This window comes from Phallusia mammillata, chromosome 7 (assembly GCF_965637545.1).
Source record: "Phallusia mammillata chromosome 7, kaPhaMamm4.hap1.1, whole genome shotgun sequence".
NCBI lineage: Eukaryota > Metazoa > Chordata > Ascidiacea > Phlebobranchia > Ascidiidae > Phallusia > Phallusia mammillata.
This window is the reverse complement of record NC_137258.1, coordinates 250367-273085: the sequence shown is the minus strand read 5'-3', so window position 1 is coordinate 273085 and position 22719 is coordinate 250367. Positions and strand designations below refer to the sequence as shown.

Below are 22719 nucleotides of genomic sequence, written 5' to 3'. Positions count from 1 at the left end.
AAGTTCATGTTTTTGCAACTGCGTGTGAACCAAAGGGATGTAGACTCATATTAATATGAAAATATCAAACATCGCAATGAAAGGAAAACAAACCTGAATATACCACATTTACAACCGAAATAATTACAAGAAACAACAAAATGCTACCAGATTGTATTTTTTTTCAGAAACTAGCCGAATATCAAATAAAAGAGCGAGCAACCGAACTACTGAATTCGTGCACAAGGCAACTACAAGAGGTAAATGACAAGTATGTTTTGGTAATGTAGCCTTATTTAAATGATGTCACGTATTGTATTTTTCCAAATTGCGCACGTGCACATTTCAGCACATTCACAGTGCATAAACAAATTTATGTTACACATAAAACAATGTGTTGTTATACCGTGCACATCTAATGTTGCAGTGGTCACCACTGTACCAGGGAGCTTGTGTCTGTGGCCGGACAAAGAAAATTTAAAGGAATTACAGCACAAATGTATACTTTATTGTAGAAACTGCAAAAGGTCCTTCCCAACAAGGAGTATTTAAACTTTTGCGATGAGTTAAAAAAACAAATACTGCAGGAGTTTAATAAAAACATACCAGAAAATCTTCTTGATTGTTTCAAGGCAGAGCAAGAGCGTCTTGAAAATAATCTCAAAACCGATTTTTTGCATGTACTGGGTTTGAATAATCAGAATCTGGTAAGTTTTTGTAGCCTGGTTTAATAATCGTTAGTTGCAGTTTTCACTTGAGTTTGTTTTACAGAAAGAGTTGGAGATCAGATTGAAGGAAAGTGAACACTTGGCAATTTCAACTTTCAATGAATCATTTGAAGATGTGCGTGAGGAAAACTTTGGACTTAAATATTGTTTTTGTTTCTTCTTGAAAAGTAGAAATTATGCGACTTAATTAACTGCGATAAATTCATGTAAATTTAGCAACGCACCTATTTGAATCAACTGTGTTAGGTAATACCAAACTCCTGAAATTTGCAAAAAAATGCACAATGCTTGATAAATATATTTTATATTGTAGCGGTTTTGGTCTGCACCTGTTCCCCATACTTGGCACACAAGCAGGTGGTTTACACCTTGCTACAACTTAATGTCATTGTCGCACACCTTTTTATCTATAGTTTTTTTACGCGACGCTAGTTTCGCACCTCATTATTATCCTTCATGCGACTCAAGTGTATATAAACGGGTGTAACTAATGCGGCCTTCATATCACTGATGATGGCATGAGCATTTGCCAAATCTTGTAAATAGTTAAGCATGTCGTCAATTTGGGCCGTTATTTTCCTCATTAAACTTATGAACAGATCCGTATATAGTATTTTAAAAAATATTTTAACTTAGGCAAATGCGTTTTGTGCTTTTTTACGATGTTTTCCTTCTTCTAACCATATTGCGCCTGAAAGAACGTGCTAACATTTTGCAATGCACTAATGCGGGGATCTGTATGTGTTTTTGAACATTTAGGTTATAAAATACCGCCAGTAATAGAACGCCATTATTGTAGTTTGAAACTATTTGCACCGTCTATAATATATTATTTTGCAGGTGTATGAACAATATCTCCACCACGAAGAGTTGGAAAAACGTATTAAGAAAGAAAAACGCATGGTACTTCAATCGTTTCAAGCGAGCGTCCATGCATTACCAGAACACCTTGTTGAGCCAGTTCGGAGTAATCTTGAAAAGAATTTAGAAAAATCGGTCACAAAAATCAAACATGAAAACCTCAAAAATCAGGTTTTTTCACTGCACGTGAAGTTTTTAAACTAATTTAAAATTGTTTTTTCTCATTTTGCAGAAACATATTGAAACTTACGCAGAACTCGTAGGCAATCAAGCTATTACACTCATGAAATTAGAGAAAACAAAGGTTGCAATTTATAAACAATTTGTCAGATAGGTAGGGAAGAATCTGTTTACGCTTTAATTATTTTTGCAGATTCTTAATGACCAAGTCGATGTTGCCACTGCCCGATACAAAGCATCGGACGCTATGACAGAGGCCATGGATATATTTGAGAAAGAAATTGGGAAAATGAGAATGAAGTTTGATGTTCGAAAATATCAACAAGATACAAAGTCGGCCTTGTTTAGGTTAAAGAAAGATGTGATTGAAGAAGTCAATAATCAAACGGTAAAAAAGTATGATTAGTGGTTGTCCCCTTCCCTTACAGGGCACATCTTGATTTCACTCTGTGTTGTTGTTGTTGTTGTTGTTTTTTCTCCAATGAAGTTTGTTCATGCACTTTTGGCATGAAATGTTTGATTTTACATATGATAGATATAGTCTTGTAGATGTGCCATTTGTTTTGTTTGACTTAATAGCCCCAGTATTTACCCTGCTACCTGCTTAAAATGGGTGAATTTTTTAAACAATTTTAAAAAACATCAAACATGTGTTTAGGAAACTAAACAGAGATGTATCCGAGAAGCAACAGAGGCGGCAATTAAACATGTCAGGGATGAATTGTCAAAGGTAAAATATACTAAAAGCGTAGCTCAGCACATTTAAATGGTTGTTTGCAAGTGCAGCTTCGAAATTTCCTAAAACTTACATTGTTTATCACTTTATGTTACCACAATGCCGTTGAAGTAAACCAAGCAGGGCGTCAGTTTACAAATATGTGTATTTGTCTGTCATTTTAATTATGTCAATGCTCTATATTTATGAGGTCAGTTGTCTGATATTTGCTGAAAGGCGGGCTTACACGCTCTTCGGCTGAATTTAATACAAACGAAAATACCGCTTAACCTGGATCAAATAATAGAAAATGCAAAAAACTAACCACGACATCGATAAACTAGTAATTCCATTCCTATGATTTCGAAAAAAAAATTAAAAAATATAATTAGAAAATATACCTACACATTTAATATCGCTCTAAGAACCCTTCGTTAATGAAACATAAACCAAAAATTTCGAATGGTGGCCTTATGTAGTGGAGCAGCTTGCTCAGGCAAGACCCATCTTAATATCAGTAACGAGATACCGTAGCCTATTGTCATCCTTGATCTAGGGCCTTTTGATCCATTTTAGGGGGCATGTTTGGTAATTGCATTGGGGTGGTACACCCAAACTACTCAACTGCCGACCACGATGACCCAAACATAGTCATTAAAACTCCAGATGCCGTCCAGATTATTTAAAGCAACACCAGTAATGCTTCTGACGTCATCAGGTAGTTATTTACCGCTCACGTAGCCACAACCCACATGCTGTGTTCGATTGCTCGTATAGTACATTTATACATGTACATAACTGTTTCTACCATCTGTGAAAGGTTTATCCAAATCCACCAAAGATTTCTGCCAAAAGTGCATTGATAAACTTTAACGAAAAAAAGTAAAAACAGGATGTGGGAAGACACCTTCAGGGGGGTGGCTGGATGGTTAGCACTTTTTTTTCTGTTGCTAGTTTGACGTGAAGCAAACCAGCAAGGAAGAGGCAGATCGAATGATAGCTAACGCTGGATCGGAAGCCATGGAAACGTTTCAAGCGTATTTACAATCGCTCGATGTAAAATACGACACTTCAAAGCACCACCAAAGAACCTGGCAGGAGCTGGAGAAAATTAAAAAAGAATGCCAGGAAAAAATTGGAAAACTTATTGTACGTAATGTCAAATGCTAAATGCATACCAATTATTAAAAAAAAACAAATTAAACTGTTGGTATTTGAATAATTGGCATTTTTGGTTTAATGCAGGGCCCCTCAAACTACGGCCTGCGACGTTGGTCCCCGACAATACTTCAAATGGTTTAGCTACTCTTATTTTCCAATAATCGAGTTTCCAAAAATAATCATCAAAAATTATAAAATAAATTAAAAATAAATAAATAAATTTTCTGTGACATAAAATAAATTCTCGTAACAATACTCAGGTTATGCACAATTTAGGCTAAACTTTCTTTTAAGCGAAAATTAAACTACGTTTTGCCGAAATCCTTGCCAGAGTTCATTAAACGAAATATTTTATTTTTTTGTTAAACATAACGAAGTAAAAATTGTGTGGGCAAGAGGTTTTAAATTTCGGCTTAACGCTTTCCACTAATTTTTCCTTCGTTATTTAATATGTCCACGTTGGCCCTCTAAGCAACCTTTATAGTTATTTTATGTCCTGCACTGCTTTAGTATTTTAACGTTGAGTGCACATTAGACAAATAAATCGAGATAATTTGTTTCGTTTGCTTTTTTCAGAAAGAAAAAGAGCAGAAAGTTACCACTGTAATTGCTGATTTCAAAACGAAATATGCTACGCAGGTCTCCCAGGTATGGTGTAGACCAGCGGTTCCCAAACTGGGGTCCGCGGTCCTTTAGGGGTCCGTGAGGCAAATTTGCAGGGTCCGCGAAAAGGTTGACGTACTTTTATAATTTTATTTGGCGTCATTTCGTGCCACTGGATAAGCTAGAAATGTTATAAAACAGTAGAATTAAAGTTCGGCTGTCTCCAATACTAAACAATAGCTTTTATTGCATGACATCTGTCAAAAATGCAATCGTTCGCGTACAATCGTAATGTATTTTGTCTTGTTTGTGATGTCAGAAACTGTCTTTGGATCATTGTTATGCGCAATTTTGCATAATAAGCTAAAATTCTGCAATTAAATTTTATTTTGCTAAAATACACATTCACCGTTTTGAAAAATAAAGTTTGAAAACCACTGGTGTACACAAACTGAAGTTTAACGTTGCGAACCTTTTATTTTATTTTTTTGTCTTTAGGCGGTATATCAAAAATGGTTTAGAAGTGGAAAGAGATCAGAATTGGATCGAGTGAATAAGCAACTCGTAGCAGAGTATACCGAAATAATAAGAGACCACAGCAATGGTGAAAAAGATGAGTGTAGGTTGTTGGAGGCACTTCAAGAGGAATATGACAATTGCTACAAAACCTTGTAAATCACATTGATTTCTGCGGCAGTGGCCCTTGTGATGTGTAATATTTATTAAACACTATTTGCATACATAATCACTCTTAGGACTTTACGAACCAAAACCGCCTTTTGTTTTACAACTTATTTAATTAACATATATTGATAATTGGAAAAAATCTAGTTGTTTACTATAGTTGTCAATTATGGGTCCCCTTTTATGAAGGAGATGCATATTGATTTTACCCGATTTGTTGTTTCTTCTTCGTTTTGCCATGAAATATTTGATGGATGTTGATGAAACTTACACATTATACTTTTTCGTTTGTCTTGATAACCCCAGTATTTATCCTTTACAATGGGGTATTTTTTTATGTTTCGATTGTTGTGTCAACCTTCAACTTTTTAGCCCCATGTACCTCACTAGCCCGTTATGTCGCTGGTGTAGCGGCCATCATATTTTCGTGCACAATGTTTATAACAACGCTTGCATTCTCGGGTGCAAAAGCATTTCGAATAACGACAAATAACGGGTTTTATAGCTCGTCATAATAATTGTTAAAATAAATTTCATTTACGTTTTTTCGATATATAGAAAGATTTGAGTTATATTGGTTTTTAGAGCATTCTTTAAACATGGTGTTTGTTTATCGATGCACGCATTTCCTCCTGTTTATGCGCTGGTTTCCTTTACTATATTAAGCAGAAATATAGAATATTTAAATGGTAGATATAGCTTTTGATTGTTGTGTTTTGCTCTATTGTGCCACTATTTACACTTTCTTAGGACAAACTTGAAACTATGTCTAAATTGAATTAGATTTGCATAGTAAGAATAATTGACGAAGCAACAGCGCTTCCTAATCAGAATCAATCAACAAATGTTATTTAACGATATATATTTCACCCGTAAGGGCATCACAGAAGATGTCGACATAAGATGCCTACTATTTACGTGAAAGATCCTGTAATAAACAATAAATGTGATTTGCATAGTGTGCACTTTACATAGCATGATTACTTAAGTCCACTACTGATCACTGTGTTTTACCTTACAACACCAAACTTCTGATGGTTATCTCTTGAAATGCATTATTTTCAACGTTGTATGTTCCCATGGGTTTCTGTATGTAGAAACAACTAAGGTTGTAAAAGGTCATGCCTAATATTGGACCCAATATAAAAGGAGCATAGGAAATACATTAATGTTTCAAAACAGATCATAGTGTTTTGCCACATGTGAAGCAGTTCTGGGACAGTTAAAAAAGGTGATAGGATTTTTGCGAAGCTCAACTCTAAACATTGGTATGTTTTACAAACTGTTAAAATTTTAACCAACCTGGCACTTTTACAAATTTGCCCAATTTTAGGGAGCCAGCAGGTTAATTACCTGAGTTTTACAGCACAACTTTTATAACAATATCGCCCAACTGACAGTCTATTAAAATTTTGTCCTGGCCACAGTTTACAAATTTGACCACAAAAGTGTTGAAAACCAAAATTTTTTGGTGCCAATTTTTTTTACCTTTTATTTAATTCACCTTTATCCTGATTCATTAAACATACATTTTATAGTTAAAGTGGGAGACAGGCTGTAGAGCAGTGTTTCTCAGGTCTTTAATGTATGTAAAATCTTCATGTTTGTTATTATACCCGCTTTTTAGCATTTACGCTTGGACATTGTACGAAAAACGCCCGCATCCCGCCTACATAAAAGAATACATAAATTGGCAGTATGTAGGAAAGTCACCTTTCTAGTTATGGTAGTAAATTAGGAATGATGCAAAGAAAATAATATCCCCAATAATTTAAACATGACCAAGCAAAGTTATCTGTTTACAGCAGAAACATGCAGAATGTAAACACTGGTACGCTATGACATGTAGCCTATTCTCACAAAGGTTTTTTTTTTCTCACAAAGGTTTTAAGTTCAAAATAAGTTCAAATATGTGCGTGCACCACCTACCGGAAATTAGCAAACCTGGCTACTGCGAGTTTTTACGTTGACCTATCCAGTTCATCCAATCAAATGTACAAATGTTGTACAAATATTATCTCTGCTGCTCTTCTATGGATTAAAAGACGGCGATAAACTTAATAAGCAGCATTTTATGTGAGAAACAAATACCCGAAACATAATTATTTTGTCGTACCCGTAATACGAACAAGTTGTGTACCCTAAAGCAGAGAGGTGCAACCTGCGGTTCGAGGGCCAAAATGCCGCCCATTAAATAAAGGTGGTGCGGCCCGCGTGGACGTTTAGACTTTTAACTAAGTGTGGCCCGCAAAACTTTTTAAATGTAGTTCAAGCCGATGTTTCAATTCTTGGGTTTTAGGAACGCAACAAAGTTAAATCAACTTGTGTTATTGAAAGTTGCGGCCCGCGATCTAATCACGCCAATTGTATTTGGCCCTTCAGTGGTTGCACACCCCTGCCTAAAGCTCTTACAATTACAACTTGTCAAACTTCCCTCAGTAAAATCAATATGAGGATTTTGGCGCATATCCTAGTTTAAATCAGCTATTGAAAATTAGGTTTTAGTTTAAGTCTTCAAAACGTGGTTCTAACTTCGTGTTGTTTTAAGTGTGAAACAGTTTGTTTAAAATGGTAACAAATGCTCATGTCCTAATACACCCATGAAAGCCCTAGACCTGAATTTGTTCTAAATTTTTTTGACCCTGCCGTTTACAAACAGATTTAAACGTTAATGAATGCGGGTTTAGATGCTGTTAGAAAACAATTAACAGGTGCTTGAAGAGAGCAGGACAGTTGACCACCCCGCAGTAACTGATGGTAGCGGGGACACAACCAAGTTAGTTTTTTTAATCTTTTTTCTGGGTTTCAGTTTATAAATAAGATCACTAAAATCAAGTTACTATGCGAGGCGCAGACAGAAAACCGAGGTGATGTCAAAATTCCGGAATCATTTGCAAGCAAATTATCCAAAGTTTGAAAAACAGCTGGTCAAAATAAAACGTTTAACCGTTGCAAGCCCTCACAGCAGGTTGAACCGTTTTCCACAAAAAAGAGTAGGAATAGGAAGTAACTAAGTAACGAAAATGTTTGGCACCTATAGTCTACCAACATTAATTATTTCCACTCCCGCACTGCGACAAAAGCTTAAACCAGTGTTTTTCGCATTTTTCAGCGCGCGGCGCATCATGTTTTTGCGCCACTTACATATCAACAGATTTCAGAAGAACAATGTATCACAACTGCTTGCAACAGTTTGTAAAACTGAAAGGGCGTTTAGTATTTATATTTACTTTTTTTGCTACTGCCTCCTCCGGTTGAGTTTAATGTTGCTTAGCAACTGTACCAACAGGTACAAGATGAACCAAAGCTCATTGTAACGGAACTTTTCCGACAGACGCACGCATTTTGAAGTGACTTCAGGTAGGCCTATTTACTTTGTTGTAGGCTAGACGTAATGAATAGAAATAAAGTTAATGTAAACTAAGTTATTGCTTCTAGGCCTACCTAACAAATGTATTTTAGTATTAAAACAATATATTATTCTATTTTGGTTTGAATGGTTGCAATATATTACAGTTTTATTAGACATGGTAAAATAGTTTTTGGTTTTAAGGTGCAGTAAAATAATTTACATAATGTAGGTGATAACTTCAGCAGGCACAGCAAAGTACTCTCGCTGTGATTGCAATTTAACTTGAGTTCATGGTCAACGGCAGATAGTTTTGCAGGGCGGGGGCAAATTTTAATATTGACTTACTTACATGGATTACTATTTATTCATATAGTTATGTAATTTTTTAGGCTAATGTTATACACAATAGAATTTCGAACCCGATGTAAAAACCCGCTCGCACTCACCCATCGATTACATATGTACCGTTTCGTCTGTTCAAAAAGTCCAACGGCTTCCAGATACTTAAATAAGCCAGACATATTTAAACTTGCTTGTTCATACACTTACTGGATTTGTCCATTTTACATCTGAGGGCAGGGGTCGCCAGCTTTTACCAAAAAACCATTCGGACCAGTTTTACATGGTTAAATAAACACTTGGAGCCACAAAACCGTTTTAAATTTTAAATGCCACTGCAAAGGCGTTGTTAGTTGGTTTGTTGTATAATATGCTCACTTGGTAAACCAGTCTCGTCAGCTGATTTTCTTTGTTTACCACATAGTGTTACTCAAATATCAAGAAACAGGTTTTTGTTACATGCTTTTATACACTCCTCGAACCAGAGTTGTAAGTCGGGCCAGGTTCGGGCTTAGGTTTCTTCAAATAATGGGCCTGACTTTACACTCAGTATGTTTTGTTAAACAAATTTAACCAGCTAAGTAGCTAGTTGCTGGACCTGACCTAATGTCAAACAGCCCTGAAACGCCATATTTAAGACCAATTGTCTATTGTGTTTGTCGTCTGGGGCTTCAATGTCTTCTCAAAAACGAATCGGGTTCGGGCCGGGTTTTGGGCTTGTGCTTTCGGGCTGGGTTCGGTCTCCAATTTAAGGCCCGTTTATAACTCTGCTGCAAACAAAAACAACATCTCGCATTATGTAATGTGCGGACCATTTTCCACCTTCCGTTCTTGTCTCAGTAAAACTGTATTGTCGGTCCACCCAATAAAGTTTAAAGCTTGAAAGGCTTTCTGTCATTGTCCAAAGTTACCAGGTGGGCGTGGAATGTTTTTAACCAATGACTCTGTCTCTTAACAATGACCGGATGCTGGGGGTGTAACAGTGACAACGTATATTAAGAAATATGAACCGATATTTGAAACCGACACAACAACCGCCATAAATAACACATTGTGTTCTTGGAAACTTCAGCCAATGGATTTACAAGCCACCCACGGAGTCTTTTATAGTTGTTTTTTTTTGACAGAAACATTTGTTCACAAGGCTTCTTTGTGCAACAACACAAAGCAAAGTTTCAAAACAGTAATTTGAGAAACTTTGGGTTATTGTTAATGGCTCACGAAATATATTTATAGTTTATAGTGTACCTTTTCGCTTTAACAAAAACATTTTTGCGCATACTTGTCTACTTTCTTCTAATAAAAAAAACTTGCTTAAATCAGAGAAACTCGGCGACAAACTTCACACAGCCCCGATCCTCACTACTATCAAATATTACCATAACCTTATACATAATCATGAATGTTAATTTTTTTTCAAAGGCGCAGTGAGATAGTACAGGTCTGTTCTCATTAGTAATAAGCTTTCATGTGTCAAATTTATAAATCTTTCAGTAATATTTGCACAATACAATCTGAACCAAAAAAAGACGTAAAGTCAACCGATCTCACAAACATTTGACTTTTTTTTACCAGACTTTGTGGTTTATTTCTTAAAATACTATAACACGTTTCGATCGATAAGCCATTGAAGTATTTAGATATCAAACGAAAAGAAAGTCAAAATAGCTTCACTAGACAATTGACGTGTTAAATTGTTCTTGCAGGTACGGACCCATTGTTGAAACTTCAGAAGATGGAGGTAAGTTTACGTGTTTTATAAATCACCAAATCCGTAAATACATTTTAATGCCAGATCCTATTACTTTTGCGGTGTACTCATAACGATGTATCGAACCTCGGTTTGCCGAACTGGTCCGATCTGACCACAGTTTAAAACAAGTCCGATCATGCGAAACGGAAAAAACGCTGTAATAGTGGTAATTTTTAAAGCGTCAACCCACAGAAATCGAAAGCGCAACGTATACGACTTTGCGTGAAATGATTTGTGTGAGTTTCACATAATTAGCTAATTCGTATGAGGCGCCGTTCGTGAAAATACTTGCCGTTTCAATTTTACCCAATTTTCCGAAGATTTGGCCAATATGTAAAACCTATTAAACGTTGAAACATGTCATCAAATCCGCGTAAACGTGTTTATAATACGCCAAAAACCTTTTATTCTGTTCATGCAACACAAAATACAAATAGTTTGCAACAAGGCTTAAGTTTCGTCAAAAACAACAATTTAATTAGTGGTTTCTTTTAGTGATGCACCGAACCCGTCTAAAAAGGTTCGGGCCGAAACCGAATATTCGGCCACGAGGTCGTATAAATTCGGCCGAATCAGGCCGAACCTAAAGTCCCCTATGTGATTGACGTTTTCAACTAAATCTTGTGTTAAGCTGCAGACAGTGCACACTGTTTTTTAAATCTTGTGTTGTTGATGCAAGTGAACTGATTTATGGCACTTTAAATCACTTTCACAATGCGTAGGCTTTAGCAAAGTTTTAATATTTTGCAGACAGCATGACTCGTATTTTTTAGATGCAACATTTAGTTAATTTGTGATGTTTTATCTTGGCAAAATTGCAATTTGGGGCATTAATTTCACACAATCAAAAATTCGGTTTCGGCTGAATTTTTAAAAAAGTTCGGGCCGAAACCGAAACGTTGAAAAACGGCACATTCGGCCGAAATGTTTCGGCCAACTGGTGCATCACTAGTTTGTTTAACTTTACTTTAAGGTTTGAAGTTAAAATAAAGGGCATAAAGAATCAATAGAAACAAATGTACAGCCCACATTCCTAAGCTGTCGGAAATGGCTTTCCGATGATGCATGGATTGCAGACTGACACAAGTGACATATTTGCCAAGCTGTCTGTTTATTCTGCAGTATCGTTTTCAACAAGGTAACACAGAGGGATGGGGACAACAAACAACGAAAGGCAGAGAAGAGGAAAGGCGACAAGAAGAGGAAAGGCGACAAGAAAAGGAAAAAAGACAGGAAAGAAGATATGAAAGTATGAGATACTATCAAGAGGAAGAGAAAAAAAAAGAAGAGGAAAAGAGACGATGGGAAAAAGAACGAAGAGATAGGGAAAGAAGAGAAGAAGATGACAAAAGACGAGAAGAGAACGAAAGATATCAACGGATAAAAAGAAATGAAGAGGAAATGAAAAAATGACGACCAGAATGGGAAAATGAATCAAACCAAGCCGGGTGTCAGATTTGTAGTGAATTTGTGACGTATTTATACGCTTGGGTGGTTTTCTACTACGTAGTCTTTCTTGTACCTCTCCACCTTCTTGGAGGTCATTCTAGTTACGCGCGCATGCTGTGCGGTTGTGCTTTTGGCTCCTGGCAAAAAAACACTACATGGTGTCAGAAGTGTTGGATTTGCAATGGAATTTCCAAGCAACAAACAAGAAATGGATTTTCACAATGGAAACGTTGCCGAGAATTTTCGGAAATGGCGACAAATGATTGAACTGACTTTTTCTGGTCCTTTATCGGCAAAATCCAATGTGGAGAAATGTAGTTATCTTTTGCTTTACATCGGTCAGGATGGACGGGACATTTACAATACATGGGAACTCAGTAATGATGAAAGAAAAAATCCGAAGGTAATTCTTGATAAGTTCGATGCATATTGCAAACCTAAACGAAATCTAGCTATGGACCGGTATAAATTCTTTGTAAGAAATAAAGAGGATCATGAAACAATTGATGCTTATGCAACCGAGCTAAAGCTGTTGGCAGCTAACTGCGAATTTGGGGACATTAAAGACAGTCTCATTAGAGATCGCATTATTTGTGGCATTAGAAATGATAGAGTGGTTCAAAGAATGTTACAGGAACCGGACATGCCGCTAAACCAGTGCATCGACGTGGTTCGGGGAGACGAATTCGCGCAGAGGCAATTAACTTCTTTAAACAAGGACGAAAGGTCTTCAGTGGCATGGGATTCCGAAGGTTATCATATCAGACAATGGTCCTGTCGAGTATGCATCCCGAGCATTAAGCGAAACTGAACAAAAGTACGCACAAATTGAAAAGGAAATGCTAGCAATAGTTTTTGGGTGCGCAAAGTTTCATCAATATATATATGGCCGACATTTTTCAGTTGAATCCGATCACAAGCCTTTGGAAATCATCTTCAAGAAACCGATTTCGACAGCCTCTGCTAGACTGCAGCGAATGATGATAAAGATTCAAGATTACGATTTTGCTGTTTCGTTTAAACCTGGAAAAGATATCCCGATTGCAGATGCCCTATCTCGAAACCACCCTCAAAACAGTGACGAATCGGACCAATGTGACAACAATTTGCATGTTAATTTTATAGATTTGCCATCAGATGGGATTCATGATCTCAAAGAAATTCAACGCGCTGTTGAGATGGACCCATGTATGCAAATGCTTAAAAGGTATATTCTTTACGGTTGGCCCACCGCGCGAAATTCATGCACCCAGCAGACACGTGATTTTTGGGGATTTCGAGACGAACTGTCTGTAACAGAAGATGTCCTGTTAAAAGGTGAGAGAATCGTTGTTCCTTCGTCTCTGAGACAACTTGTAACAAAACGCATTCATGGTGGACACATGGGAATTGTAAAGTGTACAGAAAAAGCACGAGATTTGTATTTCTGGCCCGGAATGACAAATTGCATCCGCGATTACATTGCCAAATGTAAAGTTTGCCAATTGTTTCAAAATAAGCACCCAAAAGAACCCTTAGTCAATCATGAAATACCTAGGACGCCATGGGAGCAAGTCGCTATGGACCTATTTCAATGGAATGGAAATGAATATATAGTTGTAGTAGACTATTACAGCAAGTATTTTGAAGTGGTTTTGTTGACAACTACAACTAGTCCAGCTGTAGTTTCTCATTTAAAATCTTTATTTTCAAGGCATGGGATTCCGAAGGTTATCATATCAGACAATGGTCCGCAGTTCAACAGTCAAAACTTTAAAGATTTTTGTACAAATTGGAACATATTACATAAAACGTCGAGTCCATTATATCCACAATCAAACGGTTTGGCCGAGAGAACTGTACAAACTGTAAAACGTTTGTTAGATAAAGCCTTCAAGTCTAATGAAGACCCGTATTTAAGTTTTTTGCAGTACAGGAATACGCCGATCGGAAACGAAGGCTCGCCAGCGCAATTGCTGATGGGGAGAAGATTAAGAGAATTGTCACCTATGACATCCAGACATCTAGAGCCAAGGACTGTGCCTGTATCAGTCGCACAACAATATATGCGTGAGAGGCGGAACCAACAGAAGAAGTATTTTGATAGAGGTGCTCGACCACTTCCACCACTTCAAACTGGAGACAAAATCTATCACCGACGTGACAAAAATCTTGAACCGGCCACTGTTATCAAAGCCTCTCACAAGCATCGTTCTTACATCATTAAGGATAAAAAAGACGATTTGCTCAGGCGAAATCGACGGTTTCTGTACAAGGCTCGGTTTGAGCCCATTATCCCTCACACAGAAGATGTCGAAAGAAATGATGACGCTCGGAGTGCTTCACTGGAAGGTTCAACATACCACACTCGGTCTGGTCGGACTATACACGCACCGCAGCGATTTAGCGAATAGTGTTACGTATTTTTCGTTTTGTCTATTATTGTTATGTTTGTATTTACAATCTTTCTGAAGAGGGAAGATGTAGTGAATTTGTGACGTATTTATACGCTTGGGTGGTTTTCTACTACGTAGTCTTTCTTGTACCTCTCCACCTTCTTGGAGGTCATTCTAGTTACGCGCGCATGCTGTGCGGTTGTGCTTTTGGCTCCTGGCAATAAAACACTACAAGATTCAGTAATTATCTTTTTCATTCCCGTGGCATTGTGTCTGAAAAACATTTTTTGTGAATTTTTTTACTACAAAAACTAAATTCTTTTCACTGTAACAATGAAAGTTTAATATAAGATTTTAATACCGTTACATTTTATCATAGAAGGCGTATTATGATCTGTAAAAACCCTTGTGTACATTTCTTGCCTTTGTTGAACTCCTTTTACCATAAACTGTATCTTTAAAGCCCCGGATTTCCCATATATCATATACAACATCACAGCATCTAAATATCAACATCACAACTTCAAAGTAGATGCCGTCGTTTTGATTGCTTACCTGTTTTGTAACGAAGCATATGTTTTTCTTAGCATAGTCACTAAACTGCATTACATTAGATGGTTTTGCATCAAATGAATTGTTTTAAAGCGGACCTTATATGAGTTAAAAATCTTCTTCATTGTTACTAAAACCGGCTTGATTGTTTGTAAATATTAAAGGCGAGTGCCACACACAACCAGGCAACGCACCTCTGGGTCTCTTATGTTTGCTCCAAAAAAAATATAATTTATACCAGGTCAACATTAACAAACAAAGCTTTGTGTTTAGATGTGCATGTAAAATATAACATAAAAATAAACATTATATCCTAATCTCATCATCATGCAACAGTTATCTGCCTAGCCAGAGAGAGAGAGAAAATATGATACTTAAAGAAGTAAACAAAATCACTATGATTAATGTTACCAATGAACCAGTTGTAAAAGATTTCTGAAATGTTTTTTTTTTCTTACAGGGTTTACAATTTAACCACAAAATGATGTTTATATTTTACAACATTGCTTAAAGTTAAGAAATCGGGTTGTGAATGTGTTTACAAGAGGCTACGTCACAAGGTTAACACTTATCGACTTGGCGCATTAATACAAGAAGTTACACTTAAGACAAATATAAATGTGCCCAATTAATTGTTTTCACATTTCAATACCGTTTTCTAGAATGTTTCTTGCTGAGTTTTGCTTTATCAAACTTTTTTTGTTTTTCTGTTGTGTTTTGATGGAGCTTTAAGTAGAAAGCAAAAGTGTACCGATGCTTTGTATAGAACTGCTTGGTTGTGAATAAAGGTCTTTATGTTTTTGTTGGGGTTTATGCCGGCTTATAGGTTTGTTTAACAGCAAATAAAAATCTATTGCACATCATCGCTGGCAGAATTCTTTGGGACGTAATAACAAACATATGACGCCAGAGTTGAACAGTTCTCTATCAAAATTCTGTAAAAAATAAGTTCACAGTCAGCTAAAATGTCAAGAGATTCCCTTCCGCAAGTGAACTGAAGGGCGAACCATGAAGTTTATAAACGCAACCGTTGTTAGGAAAGACCTAGATTTCATTGCACATTTGAGACGTCGGATAACTCCTCTTTTCAACGCAATATATCACTTCCTGACAAAGCCTGAATAATGATAAACTGCCAGAAGAAAGGCGATACACTGAATCAGATTGTTTATTCCGGCAATTCTTCCTGAAACCACTTCAGAATAGCACAGAAAATACCGGGGATCGGTTTTGTAGCGATTCCATCATTTTTCAGCGCGCGCTTGTTTGGTATTTTTTATTATTGCTTGCTTTCTTATTACAGATTGGTTTTCGTCAGTCGTCAGTTTAAGACTTGGCTTTGAATTATTTGATTATTTTTCGGTACATGTTATTTTGGTACAACTCATCATGACAGTGTCGTAGTAAAATACTTGAATCGTATAAATAATAAGGTAATTTCAACCACACAAATCCTCATGTATCGGCACAATACCCGAGTCCTGAACTCTGCTCCATAGGAAAAAAATCTACATGAATGCCTGTTGAAAAAGGATTAGTGGCTGGGATTGCTGTATGTCGTAATGTGGTGATGCCGTGAAAGATAAACTAAACTATGCTCAAAGTTTTTAGTGGGCTGCAGACAATATGCATTTTCCAGATTTCTTTGTTTTTACAATAAAGCGCTTTTTGATACACGCACACCTTCGTTCTTTTATGTAACGTGGTAATGAACAAGCGAAACTAAACAACCAAGGAATCAACAGTTTTATGCACAAATAGTTAATAAAAGGAAAAGTTAGGTTTTCAATTAAATTCCTTTATAAGTCGATAAATAGTAGTCCTAAAGTATATTTTCTTGATATTTTTGAAATCGCTAAACATGTCATCATAAAATCGTTGGTAATAAAAACGACTGTGGATTACCACAATGTATATATTACTGTATTCTTGTTTACACTTAATAGACGAGTCGACGACCATTTGGCATAAAGGCAGAAAACAGTTTCGCGATCACGTTCGCATCTCCTAAACATTTTTTTTATGACCGAACTGCCTGTAGTTCACGGTCGACGGAATAAAATGAAAATATAAAAATGAAAAATATTATATATCCATTAAAAAAGATCAACAAATCAAGTTGGTTTGACGAGGAGTTTACATCACTTATGGTAAATACTCCAAACGTACCGTCAAACCGGCGCCTGGTACAGTTTTTTTTTACCAGTGGAGTTTACATTAACTAAACTTTGCAGCATACAAAGGCAGGCAACAGTGATTGTGATTCTACTTTCGGCGGGTTCACCACTGATCCTGTTTAGCTCAGTGGGTGGAACGCGAGTCCCGGAAAGACTCGCCTACGCCTTGCCATATGGTGGTGAATACTTGGTGATCGGCTAATTCGGTATGACGTCTTTAATGAGCCTGGTGTACTATGATTTACATTAACTAACATATATTGCAAAAGAAGCTATTCTAAAAAATCACGTTTTAAACACCGCATTGATTTGGTCAGGAACAAAGTGCATCTTTTCCAACTTCATCACGGCGAGGCAAAAATGGTGGCAGCTGCGTTGCAATTCACGTGCGCTGGTCCAAACAATTACGTGGCGTTCTTTGAAGGTTGTGGTTTGCATTGAAGCAAAAACAAAATTGTCCCTAAATGACCTTAACTGCCAACCATGTAGATTATATTGTTGCAGTCAGGAGATGAAACGTAACGTTTGTTGTCGTCATTAGGATTTTTTTTTCAATTTTATCGCAAATTCAAATGATATAAGATTTGTTGACCTGCACAGACAATAAATCTGTCTTCAGAATGGTAGTTGTGGATGTGATAATTTAGAATATAAAATTTAACCGGTGGTTAACGAGAATTCAGATTGAGTTGAGCTGAGTTTATTTCGCGGGGCAAAATTGTAGCAGCAAAATTGCGCTAAAATATTCACCAGGCCGGAAATAGCTGCAGGGCGCTACGTTGGTGGAACCAGTCAAGTTGGGACCTATAGAAGCTAACCACCCGTGTTAGGGAATGAGGGTGGGGTTTAAGATGTAGCTGTATAAGTAACTGATTTTCAACTGGTGACGTTTAGGTGGTCCGCTATATTTTGTGGTAAATTAAAAATAGTTGCATTTTAAATATTGAATAGTGATCAAAATTTTAGCTAAAATGCTTGTTCCGTTGCTGTAAAAATTGGTCAATGGCATAAAACTAGTTGAGAACCACTATCATAAGTAATTAAAACTGTTTGCAGTTTGAATCAAGTATTTATGTATAAGGAAAGTGTTGTTGTATCACTTTCATCAGTGTAATACTAGAGACGAAACTTTATTGAAGTCCAATAAGGACCGTACTGGATGTGACTGATATGCCCTTTTATGTAACTTATTGTGTTGTTGCTTATTGTCGGAATATTTCAGGGAAAACTACCTTTTATATCACTGATAATAATAGAGCTTATACGTGTACTTACGGATCATATACAAGTGTAACTTGCATGTGACCAAGTTTCAAGGCAACCAAGCGGCATGGTGAGCTATGTTGTATTTTACACTTGATACGCAGCATAAGAAAATCGTTTAGGAGTTTGTACGTCATTATTTTCTTTTTTTCTTAAGCACCATACTGTGTTGTTTCTTGAAGCAAAATACTTGACATCTTTTTTTGGATTTGCTTTGTCCTCGGTGGGCATACAACGCTTAAAAATGTTGTGCTTAAGTAGGTATACCTAACTTAGTAGGACCATATTCCGCCATATATCTGCCTGTATGCAAACTGTTGAGTCAAACTAAGGCGGCTCGTAATGTTGTCTGCACGGTTTTGTGTTGCACGAGAATTGCGGGTGAAACAAATGTTTAGCACAACTTAAATGCTTTTTGGTGATTGTTGTGCGTTTCTCTGTCCAGCAAACACATTTACGAATTTGTTAATTTTCTAGCTAATCAACAAACAAATCATTGCTTAAAATAAACTAATTACATATTTGTCAGAAAAAAATAAATTAGAAATAACTTCACCAAAGAGTTGGCGTGGTAGCTATATAAGAAGGTACGGAACCATTGTTCATAAAATGGAGGTGAGTTAACGTGTTCGTAAATCCCAAACTACTTAAATATATTTTAATGCCAGCTCCTTGCGGTTTACCCACATGACCCCAAAACGTAAAATTTTTGAAACGGCCTTAATCAGCCAAATAGTTACCTTTATAGCCCAATAAGTGCCTGTAAGTCAGTAAGAAGTCCCAAGGGAGTAACTTACTGGATATAAAATGGAGACATATTAGAAAGCCACCTTTCTAGCTAGTATAGTGTTGGTCAATCTACTTACTTGTTAAGCCACTTAAATTTTACTTGAAAAATAAGTAAACAGCATGGTGCAAACTGTTTAAAAAAGGAAAAATAAATAAATAAATAATGAAACATTTTTCCCAATGCATGGCAAAAGGACGGTTCAATGTGTGATTTTCCTGCTACGACAAACACACAGCAGCAGGTTAATGGTTTCAGGGCAAAAGCAATGCAATAATTAGCAACACATCTACAAAACTATACTACTAGTTACATAATAAATGTGATCTCTGTGGAGAGAGTAAATAGTTATTAAAAGTATAAATAAAAACAACGCACCACAAACATTAAAACGTGCAATTAATGCGGCCACAGGTCAGTGTTAGCACTACACTGTTGCATGATGATAGACATAGTGAGTTGTTGTGAATGTGAGCATACGGGACTGCAGGCCGATTTTAAATTACCGTATTTATAATCCAATAAATGTGGTGTTGTAGATCGAAACTCGTACAAACAAAACCAAAGGACACTTGTAATAAATAGTCATGTACAGCTCGCGTTCTTTAAATAAAAGTTGGTCGGGAATGTAGTTCCAAGGTTTTCGTCCAACATATCAGGGAGTCGAACCGCTTGTCATATGGGTTAAGGTTCGGTTCGGGTTCACTTTGTTTTGTTTTTCAGGGTTCGGGATCGGTTCGGATTTTTGAAAATGTATATTTTCGGGTTCAGGTTTTGTTCCGGTTTGGGTAAATTATCGGGTCCGAACCGGTTTGCGGTTTTTAAACCGGTTTAAATTTTTATTCATTTTTATTTAATTCCACCCATCATCTACCTGGCTTTAACTAATTCCAAAGGAATTTTGCTGGTACACTGTTATTTTGGACACGCCCTATAAGTGTTATCTCGCAAATTCTTCAGTGCGCTCTTTTGAACAAAATCACAAAATATAAAACAAACTGCATTTTTTTACTGGTTCGGTTCCGTTTCGGGTCCAACGCCAAAAAAATATGGGGTTCAACTCCGGTTTGGGTTTTTAGAAAATCGTAATTAACGGTTCGGGTTCGGTTCGGGTTTAATTAAAAAAACCGCTCAAACCGGTTCACGGGTTTGGGTTCAGTTCCGGTTCGACTCCCTGCAATATATTACCTTGATTTCCGATTGACACTAGTGCCGTCAGAAGATTTGATGTAGTTTGCACGGGTGGTGATAGCTTTTTTGCGTATTTTGCAAATCTGTTGTGAGCAAGCTGGTTTCGGGTGACATTTTCGATATTTTCGAGCCCCTAACCCTTAGGGCCCAACACAAATGGTTTCGAGACATTTACTGCTGATGCCATGTAATATTGAAACAAGAACCAATTTGCTAAGATGTCTGTTTATTCTGCAGTATGGATGGCCACAAGGTAACACAGTGGAAAGGGAACGACTGAGAGAAGAGGAGATACTACAAGAAAAGGAGATAGAAGAGGAAATGAGATACAAAGAGGAAGAAAGAAGACAACAAGAGGAAAGGAGACAACAAGCGGAAGAAAGACGACAAGAAGAAGAAAGACGAGAAGAAGAAAAACGACGAGAAAAAAAAAGACGACGAGAAGAAGACAAACGACGAGAAGAAGAAAGACGACGAGAAGAAGAAAGACGACGAGAAGAGTAGATACGACAAGAAAAGGAAAAAGAAGAGGAAAGAAGATATGAATGGGAGGAAGAAAGACGTAAAAAAGAAGAAAGGAGACAACAAGCGGAAGAAAGACGATGGGAAGAAGAAAGACCACGAGAAGAAGTAAAAATATATGAATCGGAATGGAAACGACATTGGGAAGATAGAGAAGTGGGGGGCCTAGGAGGGGGAGGAGGTGGTGGTGGTGGTGATGATGATGATGATAAGAAGAAAAAGGAAGAAGAAGAAGAGGAAGAGAAAAAAAAGCAAGCCGGGTGTCAGATTCAGTGATTCTATTTTGCATTCCTGTGGCTGTGTGTCTAAAAAACACTTTTTGTGAATTTTTTTACTGCAAAAAACTAAATTCTTTTCACTGTATCAATGAAGTTTAATAGTTTTAAATGCTGTTACTGTTTCATTATAGAAAGCATATTCTGATCTGTTAAAGCATTCATGTACATTTCTAGCTTTTGTTGAACTCCTTTTACTATAAACTTTATCTTTTAAGCCCCCTTATCTCCCATGTATCATATACAACAATATGACTTGACTGTGAAACCAGCACCTATATGACTTGACTGTGAAACCGACTTGACTGTTTAAAAAGGCGAGGGCCGCACACAAACTGGCCACCCCACTTTGGGTCTCTTCGCAAATGAAATATACTTTATAGCAGGTCATCTTTAACAATCAAAGCTTTGGGTGTAGAAGTACATGAGATGTATAGCAACAATAAATTTATATCCTAATCTCACCTGCATTATACGACAGCAGTTATTTCGCTAGTCAGACAGAAAATATGATGTAAAGAGAAAGTAAACAAACTCACTATGGTCAATGTTACCAATGAACCAGTTGTAAAGGATTTCTGAACATGCTTTTCTTTGCCACAAGGTTTACACGAAAACGAGCAATTTCAACCACAAACATGTGATGTTTATACTTTAAACTATTGCTCATAGTTGAGAGATAGGGCTTTGAATGTGTGTATAAGTGGCTTTAAACATTATGTGTGTGTGTTCTTGCGTGACCTTACGTCAAGGTTATCATTTATCGACTTGGTACATCAATACAAGAAGTTACACTTGGTTCACTTAAGACAAATATAAATGTGTCTAATTAATTGCTTTCACATTTCAATGTTGTTGTTTTTTTGTTTTTAAGATGCTTGTTACTGTGTTTTTTTGCTTGAACAATATATTTGTTTTTATTCTGTTGTGTTTTAATAGAGCTTTGTGTAGAAGGCAAAAATGTACCGATGCTTTGTATAGAACTGCTTGGTTGTGAATAAAAGTCTTTATTTTGTTGGGGTTTATGCCGGCTTATTGGTTTGTTTAACAGCGAATATACATATGTTGCACATCATCGCTGGCAGAATACATTGGGACGTAATAACAAATATGTACCGCCGAGTTGAACATAGTTCTCCATCATAATTCTGTAAAAAATAAGTTCACAGTCATCTAAAATGTCAATAGCTTTCTTGTCGTAGGTGAAGTGTAGGACGAGTTATGAAGTTGATGAACGCAACCGTTGTTAGGAAAGACTTAGATTTCATCGCACATTTCACAATTATTAGTGTATGGTAACTCCTCCTTTCAACACATTATGCCACTTCCTGACAAAGCCAAAAATTGATAAACTGCCAGAAGAAAACCTGTACATTGAATCAGATTATTTATTCTGACGATCCTTCCTTGAACCACATCAGTTTGGTAATTTATCTCATTGCTAGCTTCCTCACTACAGATTGGTTTTCGTCAGTCGTTATATTGCGACTTGGTTTTCATATAATTGATTTTTTTGGGTACATTTTACTTCAGTACAACTCATCATAACAGTGCCATAGTAAAATACTTTGCAATTTATAAACAATAAGGTATTTTCAATCACAGTAACTCTCATGTATCGGCACAATACCCGGGACTTCTGCTCTTGAGGAAAACTTCTACACGAATACACGCAATTCTGTCCCGACGAAAAGTTTAGTGGCTGGAATTGGGCGTTGTGCGTCGTAATGTAATTATGCCTTCAAGGACAAACTAAACTTTGCTTAAAATTAT

The 22719-nt window shown here is 36.7% G+C and overlaps 2 protein-coding genes and 1 pseudogene across 2 annotated transcripts in view; all 3 read left to right on the top strand.

Moving 5' to 3' along the window:
* LOC145238631 (uncharacterized) overlaps positions 1–5607 on the top strand; it is a 29981-nt gene extending 24374 nt beyond the window's left edge. The window contains exons 30-39 of the mRNA XM_080101863.1: positions 168–239; positions 495–686; positions 751–822; positions 1548–1739; positions 1801–1872; positions 1942–2136; positions 2407–2478; positions 3418–3612; positions 4201–4272; positions 4726–5607. Coding sequence (XP_079957989.1) covers positions 168–239; positions 495–686; positions 751–822; positions 1548–1739; positions 1801–1872; positions 1942–2136; positions 2407–2478; positions 3418–3612; positions 4201–4272; positions 4726–4902 — 1311 coding nt within the window. The 3' untranslated portion in view covers positions 4903–5607. The remainder of the gene's footprint in view (positions 1–167; positions 240–494; positions 687–750; positions 823–1547; positions 1740–1800; positions 1873–1941; positions 2137–2406; positions 2479–3417; positions 3613–4200; positions 4273–4725) is intronic.
* A 6378-nt stretch (positions 5608–11985) lies between these two features.
* On the top strand, positions 11986–12615 carry LOC145237646 (uncharacterized). Its single transcript, XM_080100585.1, has one exon. It carries the CDS (start codon positions 11986–11988, stop codon positions 12613–12615), a length of 630 nt encoding a protein of 209 aa, XP_079956711.1.
* A 6165-nt stretch (positions 12616–18780) lies between these two features.
* LOC145237641 (uncharacterized) lies at positions 18781–20947 on the top strand (annotated as a pseudogene).
* The last annotated feature ends 1772 nt before the right edge of the window (positions 20948–22719 follow it).

Coding starts and splice junctions, on each gene's coding strand:
- LOC145237646 (XM_080100585.1), top strand. CDS start 11,986: ATGGAATTTCCAAGCAACAAACAAGAAATGGATTTTCACAATGGAAAC.